We start from the raw sequence: 20,703 nt of genomic DNA, 5'->3' as shown, positions 1-20,703 counted from the left end.
GTTATGCACATGTACCCTAGAACTTAAAGTATAATAAAAAAAAAAAAAATTAAGAAAAGTTGAAGAATATAATTTTAAATTTAGTACATACATACAGAGAAAACCCACTCACAAATAAATATTAGAAAATAAATGTTATTGAAATTAAAATCTGGAAAGAATTGTGTATGTGTGTGTGTTTATATGTAATTGATAGAGCCGTGGAAAAATAAATACCATAGTTTGAAAGATAATTCATTTGTTAACTAAAATATAGGAAACCTAGATTGTCAGCTTTCAATCTCACGGTAATGGAAAAATCCAATGTCACGAATAATCCAAATACACATATAACTCACAATGTAGATAAACATGACGTGACTACACTTACCCCTTTTTGGGTGAGTAGAACCAATTGATTTAAATAATTCCATTTTGATTAACACAAAGTAAAATCATTTTTCTTAGCCCCAAAATATCACAGAGAGACATAACAAAAGCAAGCTGGTAGGTAAAAGCATTTGAAGACTTGAATTTAGCCTGGATAAGCCAGACTTAGTTATTTTAAGTTTGGCTGCACTTACAATAATGTGAATATGAATACAAATAGCAGTTTTATTGGAGAAACTTGTAGAAAGTTCATATGGGTCTGTATTTCATGGTTCTATAGTTAGAACACTGACGTAGATTATATTTACTTATTTACTATAAGATTTTGGCTATCCTACATGCTCAATTTTTAAATGATCTCAAGTAAGTTGACAGATTTATGTAGATCCTGACTTTGAATTTTTAAAGACACATTATGATCTATTTAAAACATGGTTTTAGGATAAAAGCCCATGACTCTCCAAATATGATTTACCTATTTCAGTATTGCAAATGCCACACTCAAGAGAAATGGGTAATCATAAACACATATTTTTTTTTCATGCAGCAAGACTAATTCTCCAATAGTTCCTGAACCAGCAATTTCATTATTTGCATTTCAAAACAGTATTGTAGCAATAGAATTGAAATTCTTGCGGCTCTGAATTTGCTATAGAAAAAGCTTTGTAGCCTCTGTTGTGGTTAGCTTAGCTCCACAAACAAACAAGCTCTTGACCCCAGAGACTTTCATTCTCATAAGTGAAATGGTATTCCGTAGATACACATCATTTTAATGAAAATCAGTGCCCTGTGATTTCACAATTTAGAAGTCTTGGGAGTCTTTTCATAACCCAAAGATTTACGAGCAAGCTGTTGAGGAAAAGTACTCTACCTTCACATTGTCTGTTTTTCATGTTTCTCTGAAATCCAGGTTTACAGCGACAGAAAACAGATGTTTTTATTTGATTACAATATGCATCGTCTCCACATGGATTCACATTACCTTCACAGGTATATTCAGTAGGACCTGGTATTTAAAAATATGATCAAAACTAATATAATTCTAATTCCTGAAGTGGGGAATTTACTTTTTAAAAATATTTGAAATGGTATTGATTACTCCATAGATAACTCTTTTGAGTATATAAGGTCTTCTCTCCATATAAGCCCCAGGTCTTATAAATGTATAGAAGTATAAAAACTGAACTCATTAACATTAAATACAGATTAGACCAAGCTGCTAACAGCTGATATTTAGGGTTGCTCTTAAGCTATACTATACTTTTTTAAAGTAAGTCAGGAGTCAATGATTCTAATGACAGGCTATCTTTATTACAGCACCATATATGAGTACTACATCCTTCTCTGAGAGCCAAAGCATTTCCTATAAGCTAGTTAGAAATTGAGGCATTTATTGCTAACCTACGCTTAATATTTGTAAACTCAATCAAGGCTACTGCTAAGTTACTCAAGCAAGTCGGCTAAATCAGCAGTTTAAATTTCATTTTTTTATGCTGGACAGACATATGAAGAGTAACATTTGAGTGTGTAATGTGCTCAGAATGGTTGTTTACAAGCTGCAACATTCTGGGATGGACAAAAAGTTACTTGTAATTTCCAGGAGAGCAGTTGCAATTTTACTGCTTTATCTCCCATTCAGGAAAACGTTTTAGAAGAACTTCTCTTTTAAATAAATGAGAGGGACATTATTATAAGGATAACATTATATTATCTCTAAGTTACTTAAATCAAATTTTTGACAAATATGAGAACTTTATTATAATTGTAACTATTATTTGTCCCCACTGACTTGAATATTTTACAATTAGTTAAAATAGGTCAGTGGCATGATACCATGGTTTAGACACATGTAGCCATATCCTGGTGGGTATTGCTTCATCCCTAAGTTAGGAACATTTTAGATGCATAAATAAAAAAGAAAAGACCCAAAAGTAGGAAATATTGTGTGACTTCTGTAAGCAAACTGAATTTAGGATCATAAATTTAATTACTTTTATCTAATACAAAAAAATCAAATACCAAGCATTAGTTAAACATAAACTATTCGCAATCAGGATGTAATAACTCAAGTATCATGGCACTCAAGCTAAAAAAAAATCACATCTTCAAGAATGATTCGGCAATGGAGTAATTTTTTTTAAAAAATTGACTAAATTAAGACCTTTACTACCATTCAACTAAATATCACTGTTTATAAAATTTAAAAATACTAAATGTGTCTAAGATAAATTACTAAATGATATAGATTACATTGCTGACATCAATTTCTATATTTGAATATTGATTTCTCAGCTTCTGCTTTAACAAGGGTACTCTTTACAAAGTCAACCTTGTCCACTTCATACTGTCTGAAATTAACTTAAGTAGTATTCTAAGGTTGCTTTGGCAAAGGTTTTTGAAAAAGGGCATCAGTAAAGCATATTTTGAAGAACAATATTTCCATCCAGAAAATTTTAGTCATGTACAAGCAGAAGTTAGACTTGTGTATCCCGGTACTTTGCTTAACAGAAAACAAGCTCACCTATTCTGCATCCTTGCTCATCTGAACCATCTCCACAGTCATCAAGTCGATCACACTGGAGATCCATAGGGATGCATTTTTTATTACTACAAGCAAACTCATCCTTTTTACAAGGCCTTGCTTTATATGTCAGCTTACCTATAGAGGCATACAAAAAATGATTAGTGCTCCACAGAATCAAAACACACTTATTGAGCATGTAATATCTCCAAAATTTTACTAACTACTATGAAAAACATGGGTCTACAATCCTCGATTTGAAGCTCTCAAGGTCAAATTTTTAAACATTCTGAAATGTTTAGATTTTAGGCAAGTGACAGCATGTTTACTTTAAGTAAATAACACTGATAGCTACAGAAAAATTTAAAAATATTTACCCTAAGTGGAATTTTTTTAGAGAATGATATTAAATGGCTCCAATTAGGGGTCAGGTCAAGTTTTGTCTCCAAATGATTTTGCTGCAAACATAAGTCTTTTGCATTAAAAGGTTTTTGAACTTCAGAATTCGGAAAAAAGAATTGCATATACATACAATCTATATAAGCTCCCTTTCTTCAAATAACTAAGTCTTTAAACAAGGAGCATTTTAAAATCTCTATATTGCTTCTCCAGGATTAATATTTTCTAGAATAAAGTCGTTAGTGGGAACTATGGATAAAGGTGCATAGCTATAAGGCAAATGAAATGCTGGTGGAATATTTTTATACCTTGTCAGAAGATCAAATATCTGAAAATAATGCCCTCAGACATCCACGTAAGAAATGTATTTTTAAAAATGTTTGTACCCCAAGTCATCAGAGAAACTTGTAGCCATCACTGAATTATTTCACATTAAACGCATTTACCACTACAGTGATCTTCATCTGAGTTGTCCCCGCAGTCATCAATCCCATTGCACATTTGCTCAGACTGTAGGCATATTCTGTTATTTCTGCATCTGTGAGGTCTTGTGGATGGACAAAGAAATGTGACTGAAGAAAAAGAAGAAAAAACAAAGGAGCTCCTTCGGGTACATTGATTTATAAAGAACATTCTCCCTTTCTCTTTTATTCTTTCTTTTCAAATCCATAAGCTAACTTTTCTAAATACCATTTTTTGCTGTGACAATTCCCTACTAGTGGCTACCAGAAAAATATGCAATGATTCTAGTTATTTATATTAACTACAGAAAAATGTGCACAGCTGAGGATCTTCAAGGAAATAAGAAAGAGCCAAACTTTATGGTCTCATTTCCAGATGCCTTATGTTAGCTGACTTTACTTAGTGTTCCAAATTAATTTATGCCTACAATTATACAATATGGCAGGACACTTAGCTATCTCAAAGAGCAATTTCACACAGCATAGAGCCGGAGCAAGCATATGTTACAGGCCCAAAATTGAAAATAGGTCATTCAGTGAAAACAAACAAAAATCCCAACAGTATTATAGCTTGATTTCTTACTCTTTGTCTCTGTAAACAAAAGTTTAGATATGTATTTGAGGCACATAGATGATCTTAGCTATTCATTTTTAATGTGCATGTTTTTGTGTGTATTTAAAAATACCACAATGAAAGCCAGGGAATTTTACATTTGTCTCCTCTATTACTATCTAATCTGAAGTCTTCCACTCTTAAAGCAGGAAGTATCTGTCATTAGTCTTCATCCTTAGATGTGAAATTATCCAGGACTCTGTCCTTGTTCCCCTGATGTTCTCATACTTGAATTCTTTGCTTATACATGTTTATTCACTCTCATTGATTTACTTTCCACTACATCCTGAAGACTTTCAATTCTCTATTTGGTTCAAACATCTCACAATTGGTTGTACGACATCCCTTCAACAGTTTCAAATTTAACAAGCTCATCACTCAACTCTTTATCATCTCGTCTTAACCCCTTGTTCTCAAACACACTTTATTTCCATTGTTCAGTTGGTGGCATATCATAGCCAAAAGTCTGGAATTATTCTAATGTATTCCTCCCATTGACCACCAATTCTCAGTAGTGACCAAGTCCTGTTGCTACTGTCCCTAGGTTTGACATCTTCTAGCCATCTCTACCAGTTACAATAGCTTAGTGTTTATTATCTTTTACAGAGAGATATGCTAAATGTCTCCAGCTTCATATTCCATCCTCAGAGCCTTAAAAAGCTATGAGAAAAAAAATCAGTCTAACATATTCATGTAACCATTTGTTCTACAGTTATCAATTTCCTTGAGAATACAATTTAAGATACTTGGAATGGCCTAATAGACTTCTCACTATCTTGTTCCTGCCAATCCTGCAGACTCATCCTTTGTCCATCTCAATATTTGAGCAATACAACTTTATTACAGCTTCTTAAATAAGTTGCACTCCATCCCTGACTTCCTTGCTTTAAGTGAAATTTGGTCCATTTTCTAAATATACTCCCTCCTCTTTAGGTCTTTTAGGAATGTCTCTCAATTTGCTCAAACCTCATGTCATCTCACATTTGAAAACATCCTAGTTTCCTACTACAGCTTCCATAGCTTTATCCTATATTTACTTTCTATTATCTGAAATAAACTATTACTTCCATTATCTAAAACAAAATAATGTATTTTGAAGGCTAGACATTTGATTACATCTTCACACCACTGCTATTTTCTAATCAACTTCAAAAACATCATCTCCACCCCAGTTTACTGAAGACTAGCACATTCCACCATAGTCTTTTAAGATCTCCATTTAAATTCATTCTAGCATCTTAGATGACTTCAACATTCACATGAGAAAACCAACCAATGAGGCTTCTTAGCTCCTTAAGTTTCTTATACCCTATGTCCTTTTACTCTAATCCTACCTAAGCCACCACTCTCCTAGGAGGTTGTTTACATTGGTGGATTTCAACAAATTTCTATTTGTGATTCACAGTGGCAGTTTCTGTTGCTTGCCATTAAGAATATTAACTTGTATAAACAGTTGCAGCATAAATTTGCTGTTTCCTATAATTTACTTTATTTGTGAAACCACTGGTATGAATGCCCCATTTTGAGCACAATCTCTTTTTTAAAAGATTTTTAATCCAATCAGTGTCATTGCAAAGACTCTTCCATTTTATCTTAACTCTAGCTCATTGATGTAGCTACCTTTTCCCTATTCACCAATTGATGTAGCTACCTTTTCCCTATTCACCAATGACTGTTGTCTGTACTTTTCTCCCCATTAATATTTATAGTAACCTATAATACCTGTAATACATTGGATACTGTTCTAAGTACTAGGTAAGTTTAGAAATTCACTTTCTTCCCAATAACCTGGATTTTCTGGACCTTTTCTCTTTTTCATCTTAGTTATCCAAAATAACCCTAAACTTAGATGAATGAAACCATCTGCTCTCCCAATATCTGCATCTGGGAAGCCAGAAATGTTGCAGAGGATCATACTACAAGGCCAACTGATACCACCAAGTATGAATATTTATCAATGCTACTTGGAAAGCATATATATAGAGAGAGTACAAAAATAAGTAGAAATACAAAGATGGGAAATTTCTTAACATATTATTAAATAATTTCAGATCTACCTGTATCTACATGTAGTCTATCAACTCATTTCTATATTTTAAGAGCAGAGACAGAACAATAGTTGACTCCTACGTAAAAATAATCATTTTCCTGGAAATCATTTTCCCCTGCCTCTGCAGAAACCATCACATCTTTGCTGAAACATGTTATTACTTTGGTGTCTCTGGTGCCTCACTCTTCTTTTATGCAATGCCTTCTGTGGTCACTTATCTGAGTCTCTTCTGCCAGTTCATTTTCACTTAGGGGCTTGCTGTCACTCAATATTCTTTGATAATTCCCTTCCTGTCCTATCTTTATTTCCACACAGCATAATCCTAAATATTCCATTGTATTTATTACATTTTATGCTGGTTGTCGAATTTCTATCTGCAGACTACCTCTTTCCTTTCAGTGTGAGAATCAAGCATCTGATGCCTACTTGAAACTTCTACTTGAATGTCTCCTCAAATGCATCCCAGTCCAGTCTTCTAATCTTTACTTGTAAAAGTGTTCCCTTTCCTGTGACCCCCTTCCATTCAAATGACAAAGCAAACACAACGTACACAGTATACTCCACAACTTGCTGTCTCTCATTCACCATATCCGATCCATCATTTAATCCAGTTTCTTCTGCCTCTTATATAATCTTCAAATCTGTCTATATTGTGCTAGCACATGCTGTTACCATCTCAACTCAAGCTACTAGCATAGCTTGCCTAAAGTACTGCCATGGTGTTAACCACTTATAATCCTTTCTATTCAATATTTGTAAAATTTAAATATGACCATGCACCTCCTCTGCTTAAAACTCCTTAGTATTTCCAATTACTTTCCAGCTAATCAAGGTTGCAGATATCTCTGCTGCCTCTAGTTTCATCCTAAGCAAATCCAGATGATCTCCAATTTAACAATAGTTCAATTTAAGCTTTTCTGACTTGATGACAGTGTGAAAGCAGCACTTGTTCTCCTCAACTTACTATGGGATTATGTCCTGATGTATCCTTTATATGTTGAAAATATTTTAAAGTCAAACACACACTGTCAATTTACATTATTTCCTGTTTACAGTGGGTTTATCTGGCTACAGTCTGGTAAATCCAGGAGTGCCTGTAGCTCCTGGGAACACAGATCCTTCAGTTCCTTGAGTAAGCCATGGTTTGCCCTGCCCAGAGCCTTCACGTATCTTATTTCCTTTGTCTGCAATTTTGTGTCGCACTTCCACTCCCAACCTCAATCCTTTTCACCTATTCAGCAGTTAAATATTTCCCAGGCCTGAACTAAAATGTTATTTCTCATACCCTATGATTGATAAAATATTTCTCTTCCATACTTTTACAAATTACCATACTTTTTTCTTTATAGTATGTATCATAATTTCTAAGTATATATTTTAGTTCCCATTAATATCCATCTTCCACTAGATTCTAAGCTCTGTGAGGTCAGGGTTCATGTTCACTTCTTTCATTATTATATCACCAAATTAATCATAGTCTCTTGCTGAACAAATGTCTATTGAATGAGTGAATGATACCTTTTCTCATGCCATTCACATTGCTTAAGATGTCTTTTAGTCTAGCTCCTTCAACACTGTAGCTTTCTGTATTATTATTTAGGTAGAGTTCATTGAATCTCTCTCTGCCTTTTCCATACTTTTAATTAATTCTATCATTGCTGGAAATACAGGGTATCAAAATTATTTTTATTTGTACGGGCAGAATAAGATCTCCTTGTCAAAAAGAACCATTTTTTGTCCTAATTAGCACAATTTCTAGCACATAATAGCTTGACTCAATGTTGATATTGCTCACTGAGAGAAATGCAAAAATGTTCAGACAGTCAATCTGGATTTTACGAGGTTTCCCATCTGTGCTGTGTGGAATGCTCCTGAGACTCAATTCATGGCCCTGGAAGTGGCTCTCGGAGAGTATGATTGTGCAGCCGAACATCGATTATCGAAAATTTTCTATTCCACTCACTGGTTTTGTGGTCAAATGGGATAGAGAATAGAAAAAAAAAGTCACATAATTGAAAAAAAAATAGGTTCTGGATTGATGTTGGTAGATAAGCTCTCATATTGTTTAATATATTATGATTCAGAAACAATATAATTGCTGGTGATTACCCAGAGTTTATTTCTAAGATTATGTAAAGAAAACTGAAGCTGCAACTTAGTTGCATTACTCATCGTATTGAGTTGTATCTATAGAAAAAAACTCTCCAAAGCCTGTTTTTTTTTATTTTTTTCGACTTTTAAATACTTAACAAAACAAAGCTGCCTGCATTTTTGTATTTTCCCCGACTGTAACATCAGTAGTGAAAAGTTACCATCTATATCTAAATACTGCCTTAACTTGATGCTACAAATAGAACAAAAACTGTAAGTACATACACTCATGTTGTATTTTCTTTCTTTAATTTACCTGGTGTGCCGCTGAGTTATATCTGACACGGCAGCATTTTCCTTTAAAGTATAGGTGAAATTAAATTTCTTGCAGAGATTAGATAAAAGGTATGAGAACGGAGACCAAAAAAGTTCGTTAAAATAGAAGAGGTCCTTTATGCTGTTGATCTAAAATTAGACTTTTATATTTGTTGGTCTCATAAGCATACATGGGACAAATGTCAGTCAAGAGTAACTTGAATTTGGAGAAACAATAACTTTTGTTAAGATTTTTTAGGTTTAAATGTTAAATAACTCCTAATTTCAGTTCTGTGCTTAAGACTTGTAATGAAATAGACAGATAGATATGTGGATAGATAGATATACAGATAGATGATTAATAGACAGATGATTGATAGATATTTCATTAGTGGGTGGCTTGTGAAACTATGAGATTTTATTATTCATGTATTTTTAATTTGCTCATCTGTACCCCTCCAAAATTAACCTAAAACTCCAATTTGATGTGAAGCTAAAATTATTATATGAATCTTATTCAATTAAAATGTCAATTACTCTAAATCCACCCAAAGAGACCATAATCTCTCTTCTGAATAGTGTTGACTTGTGCAAGTTCAGATTTAGGATGAGTCTCTATAAAGTCATAACTTCTGAACAGGATTATCCCTTTATTACCTGAACGAAAGCTGTATCTGTGGTTACACTTTATCTACCTAACCCCAGGATGGTATAATTTGTAGTTCACCTCAACATTTCATTGATTCATGCTGGTGCATGAGATCAGAAGATAAAAGTATAATCTAGAGCCATGTGAAATGCCGTACCACACATATCAGGGGCTTCATCAGAGTTGTCTCCACAGTCGTCCTCTCCATCACACACCCAGAAATGTAGTTTGCAGAGAGAATTATTGCAAAAGAACTCATCAGCTCTGCATATATTTCCTCCTTTATTTTAAAACAAAAAGAAACAAAGAGATTCAGGACAATCAATGCCAGTCATCAGGACACATATTCCTCTGAATCTTAGCAAACAGTATCTAGTTGATTGCTTCCATTTATTTATTTTGAGCATAATACCAGAAAGAAGTAATGTTCAATTTTTTTAATAAAATTGAACTGTTTACATTGCAAAACATTCTAATATTACTTTCATATATGTCTTTTTTTAGAAAATAGTGATAAGATGTTAGAAGAAAGTTTTAAGAATCTAAGTTATTCTCTGTTTCACATAATTTTATGTTGCTGAATACACAGAAATTTATATTTTTTAGTTTTAATTGTAATTATTAAAATTTGTATTTTTCTTGAAAACAAGACATTTTTAGAATTACTAGACAATTTAGCTGTATCTGAAATACTGATAAACTAGATCACTAAAAACTTAGAATAACCAGTAAAATTTTTATTGAAATCACAAAGAAATAATTTTCTAACAGCAATAAGAATTTGGCCATATCATACAATATTTCAGGTTTTTTTTTTTTTTAATAAATGTTGTGCAGTAAAGCATTATTTTTTGGATTTTAAAATGTTTGCATTTTCTCTTTTAACAAATAAATAAAACATCAGGAATACAAAATATTCTAATACACAATTCTTAAGTATATCTACCACATGCAAAGGACTTAAGTAACGAACAAATTTGGGTTATATGTCTAGAGGTGTAGCAATATACAGTGGAGTTTTAGGACTTGAGAGTTAGGAACTCTGGGTTCTAGTCTTGCTTTGGATAACTCTATTAATATCTCTGGGACTCGATTTTTTTTATATGTTATAAACGAGGTACAGTTAATGTATAGGGTCATAGGTGCAAGAAGTACCTGGGGAAACAATACAAATATCAGAGTACAGAATTAAGATAAATTAGATTGCTTCCAAAGGGTTATACTACCTAGTTAATCCTCATATATAGGTAAGAGCTTTGATTCATGGGTTGTCTATATTTGACTTACTGAAGGTATTAACATATTTAAACACACATACATTCACCAAAATATGGGGCAGAGCAGTGCCACTGGTCATCCTTAAAAGCCTAGAAAATACCCAGAAAGAGCCATTGTTCCTACTGCAGATGTACTTTGGAAGGAATAATGTGCCCGAACTTATGAAGATCAAATAATTCTTCTTGCTCTGAGTCCTGACGTGTTACACAAATCTCTGATAACTCACATTCAGTAGCAAAAGGCTTAATTTAAGAAGTGATAGAATCAGTTGGATTGTAGAATGAAAACTCTAGCTCTGGTGTTGAGAATTTAGAAATGAAGAGAGAGACAGTAAAGACAACACTGGAGGAAAAAGACATATTTCAAGAGCGGTCATGGCAATCTGGGGAAGAACTGATGGTAACCAGATCTAGAGGAGCCACAGCTGAGAACTCTTCAGAAGGAACACTCCTCAGGACCTGGTGGCTAAATAGATGAGAGTGGCAAAGGAGAGTGAGCACACAAACACGGTACTCATTTTTTAGTGTATTTAGACCATTTGGTAGATGGTATTGTTCATTAAACAAAGGAACACAGCAGGAGGAGCAGACTTAAGATATAATTCATTTAAGGTACTGGTAGACAGCCATGTGGTGATGTCGAGCAAGCTGGTGGATAAATATGTCTGAAATATAGGATAGGTTTTTGAGCTGTAAACGTGCATCTGGCAGTGATCAGAATATAGTTATGATCTGAAGTTTAAAAGAGAACACAGAGAAAAACAGATTGGGTAAGTAAAGAGGAGTCTACAAAAGAGACTGAGAAAAAGTAATCAAAATGGTTAGAGAAATACCTGGAAAGAGTGATGCCAGACAATACACGGGAAAAGTGTTCTAATGAGAGGGATAGCCCATGTAACTAATTCTAGAGCAGGTTTAGTGAAATGGTGGTGAGTTTAATGAAATGATTGTCGTTGGCTATTGAATGAGAAGAAGGAGGTGAATGTAAACATCTCTTTCCAGAAGTTTGGCCATAAAGGGAAGAAAGAGACCAGAAAGTGAGCCTCTTTGCTTGTGTGAGGAAGAACAGATCCCTGAACACATTTAAATGCTTCTGATAATAATTCAGTAGACAAGACACATTTGAGGGTACAGGAGAGCAAAAGGGTAATTAATGTAATGAGTTTCTGGAGGATTCAGAGAGTGTGAGAGATTTGAGATCTAGAGCAAAATGAATGGAATGGGCTTAGGAAGTGAAACAAGTCTTCTGTTTGGGGAGGAAGGAAAGAGGAAAGCCTGAGGACAGCTACAGGTAGATTTGTTAGTTTGGTGGCCAGATGTTGAAAATGCTCATGATTTTATTATTTCTGTAAAGAAGAAGGTGAAGTTACTAAGAGAGATGGCTTGGTAACAGATTTGAGATAGTTGCCTTTTTAAAAACCTGATATGATTAACGGCAGAAACATGATTAGGAAAACAAGGACAGACTGCTTAGTATCTTAAGTAAAAGATAAAGCTTAGATCAATAATTTATAGTGATATTGATCTGAATAATAGTACAATTGTCTGCAAAAGTGCTTAGCAGAACTGGTACAGCTTACATTGCCATCTCTGAGAACCATCAAACTAAGAAACAGACAAAGGCAAGGGCTGGGAGAATCCACCAAGGTGAATATCACCATGTGAGACTCTGACAGTTCAACCTCTGTCATTGGGATAGCCCTTTCACCCAAACTTCTGCAATGCTGAGCTCCATACTGCTATAATTTTACAATTAATCTCAATTATGAAAACTTGTGCAATAAAATTCAGTACTATTTAACAACTGTCTCACTCTGAAAACAATAAAAAGATAGCATGTGCAGTGTGCAGTCCTTAGTACTAAAGAAATTAAAGATATGAATATCAGTATGAAGTGAGTATATTGCCTTAACTCAAAATCAAACCCATAGAATATGAAGCAGAGTTTACTTTTAGCATAAAGATTCTAATGATTAAATCTCATCACATACTCCATTTTACAATGGACTACATTCAAACAGAATTTGTGAACTTTTGACATTCTCTGATTATTTTAGAAAATTCTATTTGCACAATATACATCAGTCTTGTTAAAAAATGAGTTCCCTAAGGTATTGCATTAGATAACATTATAATTTTCTCCACATGAGTGTTGGATACGCCACTGATTTATTTAAAAGAAAAGAACTATAAATGAAATTATATTATAAGAGAAAGGCAAAGGTGTGGTAACCTACTAAAGACTTGATGTTGTACTCCAAAAAATTTGCATTTAAAAAATGCATCATGGGGCTACTGTGACATCCTGAGACTCACTTAAAATTCCTTATTTTGAAATGGCATAAAGCGCATATAAACAACAAAAAAGGTATAATTTAAAGAGATTGGCTGAATTAAACTTCCAGTTTCCTAGTTATGTTCTTAATCGGCTCAACAGGAAATATTAGGAAAACAGAAAAGTATATATTAATTAACAATAATATATCTAAATTATAACAGAGGCCTTAACAAGTTCATATAAATCTGGTCAAGTGCATCATCACAGAAAATAAACACCTAGAGTTCTCATCTTAATTGGGTTGAGAGAAGCTTTAATACATGATAATACTTTATAATTTATTTGACTAATTTACACATTGTTAAGCTGATAATTACTCAGAAGAGAACCCCCCAATCCTTTCCACCAGTATTATACAAAGTGTAAAGTTTGAAAGCTCAGGCCAGAACAAGCACCACACTTCCTTGAGGCCATATATTTTACCTTCAAAAGTATGAATACAGCTTTTAATTCCAGAGTATTTTGAATTTTTGTCTTTTAAAGTAAACTAGTAAAACTGATTCATTGGGAAAATGTGTTATGTTTATCCTTCAGCTCTCATATATTCCAGTTCCCAACACTCAGCTACTATTAGCTCATGTGTATCCTGATTGGAAATGAATGGAAATGAGATTTAACAAAAAGATGTTTATTCTGGCATCCCATTTCCTCAATGCCTTAAAATGCCTTTACCTAATACCTACGCCACTTCCTGGGAGTAAATTAAATACTAGAAATCTGAAAGTGGTAATGCCTTATGGTACATTCATATGGGATCAAATAATTTAACCACTAAAATATGTCATTGGAACTTAATTACCCCGCAGCAAAGAAAACCAAGTTAGAGGTATGAATGGAGGGGAAGGGGGCTTTGAAACATTTGTAAATTATTGAATTAAAGGCTCTCAACTCTTTTTCAGTCATTAAGATTAAATATCTAGTAGAATAATTTTAGATCTGAAAGGTAGTTGAGATTTTCTAGTTTGGCTAGGATACAATACATAAAGAGGCGCAGTAGAAAGTAAGCCTGGGAGGGTAAAATGGGGTCATTTTCTTGTAACCCTGATTACTAGGTTGAATTGTTTGTATGTAATCAGGTACCTTGAGTAAAAACTGACATAATCGGAGGGACACTTACATAAGATGAACCTTGTAACAGTAAATAGGATGTACGGGAGACCAGTTAGGTGGCATTATGCCAGTCCAAGCAAGAAGCAATGGGAGAATGAACTAGGCGGGTGGTAGTGACTGAAGCTGAGCAACAGAGGTGATTCGCTAGAATATGGAAAACAAGGAGTAGCTTAATCGTCATCCCCAAACCTTTGAACACAAAAGTCACATGAGTTATTGCTGCGAGACTGTCCACAACGTTTGCTGTCTCTAGAGTGACCAATTACAGAAAGTGAGTGTGAGAACTTAGCCTAAGGCAGAAAGAGCCGTTATGGACATTTAACATTTTACTGTTCTCTATTATAAACAGCAAATTCAAAATGAAATTGAAGGCCTACTTTGGGTGCACTGCCTATGAGTTAGCCCTGCTCTGCAAGGAGCTGTAAAAAAAAAAAAAAAGCAAACAAAAAAAACTATTTTTTTTCTTCATAATACAATAATTTATCAGGTTTGGGATGGAGATATCCATAAACATCTCAAATAATATTAAAGAAAGTAAAATACTGCTTTTCTTAGGTGACTCCATATTCACAAAAGTAAACATGTGAGACAGATTTAAAGTATGTAAACCCAGAGTGCACATTCAAGTGCCTTGAATCACGGGGCAATATGTAGTACCATCTCTATTAATGATCTTCCAAACACCAAGAAGTGTAAACTCTATTGAGAGACTTTGTAAGCAGGTCACAAGAAATTTTGCATTTAAAACATGTATTTAACAAAATGAAAATAGCAAACATGGATTCATTTGTGATCATTTTAATCTTCAGCACATAATTGCTTTCGGAAATAACTCTAAGTAGTAACCATTGCTACGTTTAATGTGGTGGTTTGAAACTAAAATGTGGTTATCTGTCAGAAAATGATCTTCGCGTAACTGGGAAATAATCTATGACAAAATGGAAAGTTGTCTTTTAGACTGACAAAAAAAAATGTAGGTTATTTTCTCAATGATATGGCAATCAGGAAATTTAGGGATTTGGGGCACAGCCTATAACCTATATATCATACAGCATATGAATGTGTGCAATTGAGTATGCCATCTGTTGTTCTTATGTTTTCAGAGTAAGGCAAGCAATGTGAAAGGAAAGAATGTACAGAAAATTCAGGATATACTTTTGTAGTCATGGTTTTATTGACTACTTTCTCTGTATTCTCCACATATCCCTATACTTGACCTGGCATCTAGTCTGAAATGGTAGACACTCAGTAAACTCTTGCCCAGTGATCGTGTTTGTCATGCCCAGACTGAGATTATGCTCTGTCTGACAATGATCTGGATTTTGCATATTTAGACCAGGCTGCTATGTAATGAAACTTGGAACAGGAAAGAGAATCATTGAAAGATTCTATCTTCTGCCTCTAGCACACACTGTATATTCTGCACAGCACCTTAACTTTCCATTCTCTCATTTACAGGCACTCACATACACAAATACCTTACCTCTGTCACAGTTCTCTTCATCACTGCCATCCACACAGTCATGAATTCCATCACACAGCCATCTAATTGGAATACAGTGGGCTTTATTTTTGCACCGAAACTGATCTTCCTTACATTCAGTCACACAGTCCATCTGTTCAAATACAAATGGACACTGCAGTTTTCATTAATGATAATGACACAATCATGGGCAAAATAAACATGCAGCTTGTAATACTAGAGATTTATTATACCATGCACTTTCTTTCACTTTGTCTTAATGAATATAACTTCTACAAATGAGAATGAGCTTTAGTATATGGACAGCATGAAGATACAGGTATTTGCTGAAATGATTGCATTCAGTGTACATATCCAACATATTAAACTGTGCTAAGAATCAAGATTCTTTCCTTTATTTTCATTACATTTGTTTGCCCAAACCTAATTCATGTAATTCAAATAGTTTAATTAAACAATATATTTTACCTCATCTGAACCATCAGCACAATCATATTCTCCATTACATTTCAAAGATGCTGAAATACATCCACCACTGGCACATATATATTCACTTGATGAGCAAGTAGGAGAAGCTGAATACAATTATAAATTTGAGATTGAGATAGAGTAAAAATAACAGGTTTTAGAAATAAAAACATAAACATGTAAGTATATGAATTTATAGATGGTAATAAAAATAGCTTATACTATACAAATATATTTAAAGACTGGTATTACAGATTCATTTAAATTATTTAAATAATTTTATAATTATTTATAACATTATTGCATTATATTAAATATACTTCATGATGTAATAGCCTGTGCAGTAAGAATTTTACTCAAGAGTCCATAGAAAGAAAAAAAAAACCTTGATATCCTTCATCCCTTTGATTTTGAAGTGTTACACGAGTTTTTATTTTTACAATTTTAAATTAAATCATTTTAAATTATTGAAGTCTCAAATTACTTTCAAAACTGTAATAATATTTAGTAACCTTTGAGTATGTTAATTTTACATTCACTGCATAAAGCACAAAGTAGAAATCTTGGCATGGTCTCATAGACCCAATGATATCTATTTCGTTGCATTGACATAAATAAAGTATTTGAATAGGTTCTAAGAATTGCATTGTTTGGGGATTTTAAATATGAATACATGTGCAATTAACAGAGTTAACAGAATGTGCAGTGTTCCTTTATGATGCAGAAATTAAGAATAACAAGCAGCTAAATGTTATTTACAAGCATAATATTGGCAAGTTTGTAATATTTGTAAGTGTATTAGTCACAAGATGTAAATACTACCCAGTCTAATCAATTGACAGAAATTATGACAGCTGCCTCTGTCTATGGGCTTGAGTTGGCTAGGCTTGCATTCAAATGTCTGGGCTTCTGGCCTTATGTTAGATCACTATGTAGTCTATTGTACTTACTTAATGATCTCGTGGTCTGAATTCCTTAGCTCAAGGATACTAAAAAGCTTTTTCCTTGAGTTTTAACTCCTTTTAATTGGCAGTGTTTGTCTAGGGATCTGTGTACATAAGGAGTCTAATAACATGTCTGTATTTTGTAAGAAAGAAATAAGTGATCAATTAACAATATGGTCCAGGGACATGGTACTGGATCATAGTAATGTATGAATCTTGTAGCTGTGACTCTAGCCTAGTCTCTCAAGGTAATGTTTTTATGGTCATATATACATTATAGTATAGTTTTCCACCAGTAATATTTTTCTGTAAGATAATGTAATTAAAATATATAATTAAAATGAAGTATTTTAATGAGTATATTTATAGAGCCACCTACCACATAAATTGAATAGTGTATCATTTTTTCTGGCTTTGCTTTCTAACTTTACTCAAATTTTGGCCCAAGATGTAAATACAAACAATACAATATGCTTCTTCTTAGCTAGCATCACAGTGAAATGGGTACATTCTAGTTCATAATCATCATTTCTGTAACTAAAAACCTATCTTTACTGTACTTATAATTTCAACAGAGTTTACTTTGCTATCTTGGGGAAACAATTCCAAATGTTATAATATGATATAGATACCAGAAAATCAAATTTGGGGAAGTTATGATTGGATTCCATTCATAAGTAATGATCTTATCTTCCAAAACACTTTCAAAATATATGAAGAACACACTATTTAATTTATCCACAGATTTGCAGACCATTTCTTAAACATCGTAAACATATGACAGATTTGCCACTGTTTTCTGCATATTGCTGCTTAAATTTAAATTCTATCAAGGTAAAATGTTAACTAAATGAAATATCACTTCAATCCTTTTACCTGGCTCACAGCTTTTCTCATCTTCCCCATATTTACAGTCTTCATGGCCATCACATTTCCATTTTGCTGGTATACACTGACCATTGGAACATTGGAACTGATCTTTGGAACAACTTATTTCACAATTTCTCTATGAAAAACAACAGAGATGCAATTAAAATTAAAATTTTAGAAACACGTCTACACACTTAAAAGACAAGGAAACTGATGTACAGAAAACCTGGATCTGATCTTGGAACAACTTGTTTCACAATTTCTCTGTCAAAACAACACAGATGTAATTAAAATTGCATTTTAGAAAATGTTTACAAACTAAAAGACTAGACAACTTATGCGTAGAAACCCAGAAGTGTAGGAACCATGTCGACTGTATAAAAGTGGCTCAGATGCTAATATTTTAAGCCCATGACTAAATAACAGAATAATAACAATTTTCCACTTTCATTTGTCCCTGTGTGTCATAATAAAACAAAAAATGGAAAAAAAAAGAACACAAATTTTATGGCTTCATCATGCTAATTAAGTTACTCTGAGAGTACCATTATTCAGTAGACAGTTATGGGGTAATGGAATTTTAATAATTGTAGGTGATAATGAAGATTGTGAGATAATAAAAGGGTTAAAGAATTACTTCTAGCTGGCACAATAGCCCCAGCCACTCAAGAGGCTGAGGCAGGGATTGCTTGAGTCCAGGACTTTGAGGCTGTTGTGTGCTATGATAGGCACACATGAATACCACCGCACTCCAGTCTAGGCAATGTAGCCACATCTTGTTTAAAAGCAATTTTTTTTTCAAAAATTAATTCTAAGCAACTACATCCAGTTTATTGGCTATAGGGAGAAGAAGGCTAGGGATATGGAATGCAAAACCAACAAAAATCCTAAGACAAATCTGTTTTGCATTGGCAAAGCTTTCCCTGGTGTTTCCTTTTTCCCCTCTCTCCATCTCTTTTCCTTTGTACCAGTCCTTTTACAGTTTAGTTGTTTGTAATTCTCCTTCTCTTCTTTCCTGGCATTGTTCCCTAAAGCACTATGAAATGAACTGTCAACATTTTCATTTCTGCTAGTCCATATACAGATTTTATGTGGAAGTCAAACAAGATGGCAAATTTACCTTTGAGGATCTGCATATGAGATGAATGAAATGGAGTCACTAGAAATCACCTTTCCTGGGTCTGAACACTCTGCTTGAAATGGAATACTCTAATGAAGTGTCTCACTGGGATGGTGTTTTCTGTTGTTAGGGAATTTCTATTTTTGCCAAAATGTACTTGTCTGCTTCTTCCACAGAAAGTGTAACAATCTCATGGTTTGTGGAACTCCTACCAAGCAAAGCACGTTGAACTACTACTTGCTGCTTCTTCTCAGTTTCATCCCCATGTAAGGAAGGAGAGTTCACTTTCTAAATTTCTGAAATTTTCTCTTTGTGATGACAGTTTAAGTAGAAATGGAACTACTTAAGAAAAGGCTTTTTATGTGTAAGGATAATCGGAAATGTGAGATATCTGGAGTAAGCTACATAATAGCAAATGATGTGAAAGACACTAGAGAATGTCATAAGAAAGAGATGTCATGTGTTTTATTCACCACTGTATTCTCCATACTGTTAGTGCCTGGGACGTAGCAAACATTCAATAGAAACCGCTGAGTGAATTAATAAATTAATAAACTAGCAAATGTAGAAAACAAATATAACTTAACATCTCATATACCTTTATCCCAGCTCTACTGGGATAAAGATCATGCCTGTCTGTGAACCAAGTATCTAATACTGTCACATGATTATAATAACTATCCAGTAAACATTTTTAGAAGCAATGAATGATTATCTCTGCAAGTGGGCTCATTTAAGTAAAACAGCTCAATGATCAATGGCACGGGTGTGTCACTTAGCTATATAAAATACTGTTTGGTAACGTAAGGACTCAAAAGAGATCTATACCTTGAATTAAAGTTTCTTTAATGTATAACTATTTCTCATTCTTCAGTTTTTTAAAATGCCATTTACTACTTGAAGAAAACAAGTCAGTTATACTATAGAATAGTTCACATTCTGAATTTGACTAATTGCATCCTAAGAATGTTGTTACCTTTGCAACCTCAAAAGTGACTAATGAGCTTCTGCTTTTTAAAACATTGTTGTGAACTCATTGATTTTTATACATTGTGTTTGTGTATGTGTGTGTATGTGTGGGTTTTAATCCTTTCCAGTCATTTTTCTTTCTAATGCTCAAATTGTCCCTTTTGTCAGTGGAAGTTCCTTTAAGTTTGTTCTTGTGCACTTTGTACACTCTCTTAATAATCTCAGATGTTAGCAGCTCATCTTGTCAATTTATTTCCTCAGACCCAAAATTAGGCATATCTCAAAGGAGTCTTCTTTCCTTTAATTGGAAAATGGTATTTAGAGACCACTTGGTGAATTTCAGGATAGTCTGCCATTGGTTTATAATCGGTTCTAGGACTTTTCACTGGCAGAAGTAGAAATCATATATTTTTAGAAAGAGAAAGATTAATCCAGATCTTATAAAGATACTTCTGGATTTAATAAGAGAGGATTTTACTTAACTTTTGTATCTACATTTATATCTCCTTTCTTTTACTTTTAAATTTTGAGTTCTAATGACATTGACATAAATAAGCATTTGAACCACCCTACATGTTTCAAATTAGCAGAACCAATATTATTATTAACAGTAAGTCTATGAATGTAGTTTAAGATTTCCTTCCTTTTTTGTTCTT

The 20,703-nt window shown here is 33.5% G+C and overlaps 1 protein-coding gene across 1 annotated transcript in view; it reads right to left on the bottom strand.

The window, feature by feature from the left end:
• Window positions 1–1,240: 1,240 nt before the first annotated feature.
• LOC108544635 (low-density lipoprotein receptor-related protein 1B-like) overlaps window positions 1,241–20,703 on the bottom strand; it is a gene marked incomplete at both ends in the record, with an annotated part of 92,193 nt that continues 72,730 nt past the window's right edge. Inside the window, 7 exons of the mRNA XM_017895864.1 lie at window positions 1,241–1,375; window positions 2,891–3,028; window positions 3,736–3,861; window positions 9,626–9,748; window positions 15,677–15,809; window positions 16,145–16,251; window positions 17,965–18,094. Of these exons, the coding sequence (XP_017751353.1) occupies window positions 1,241–1,375; window positions 2,891–3,028; window positions 3,736–3,861; window positions 9,626–9,748; window positions 15,677–15,809; window positions 16,145–16,251; window positions 17,965–18,094 (892 nt within the window). The remainder of the gene's footprint in view (window positions 1,376–2,890; window positions 3,029–3,735; window positions 3,862–9,625; window positions 9,749–15,676; window positions 15,810–16,144; window positions 16,252–17,964; window positions 18,095–20,703) is intronic.

The sequence above is a fragment of the Rhinopithecus bieti genome, unplaced genomic scaffold (assembly GCF_001698545.2).
Source record: "Rhinopithecus bieti isolate Rb0 unplaced genomic scaffold, ASM169854v2 scaffold_28281, whole genome shotgun sequence".
NCBI classification, from domain to species: Eukaryota; Metazoa; Chordata; class Mammalia; order Primates; family Cercopithecidae; genus Rhinopithecus; species Rhinopithecus bieti.
This window is presented reverse-complemented; position numbering and strand designations above follow the sequence as displayed.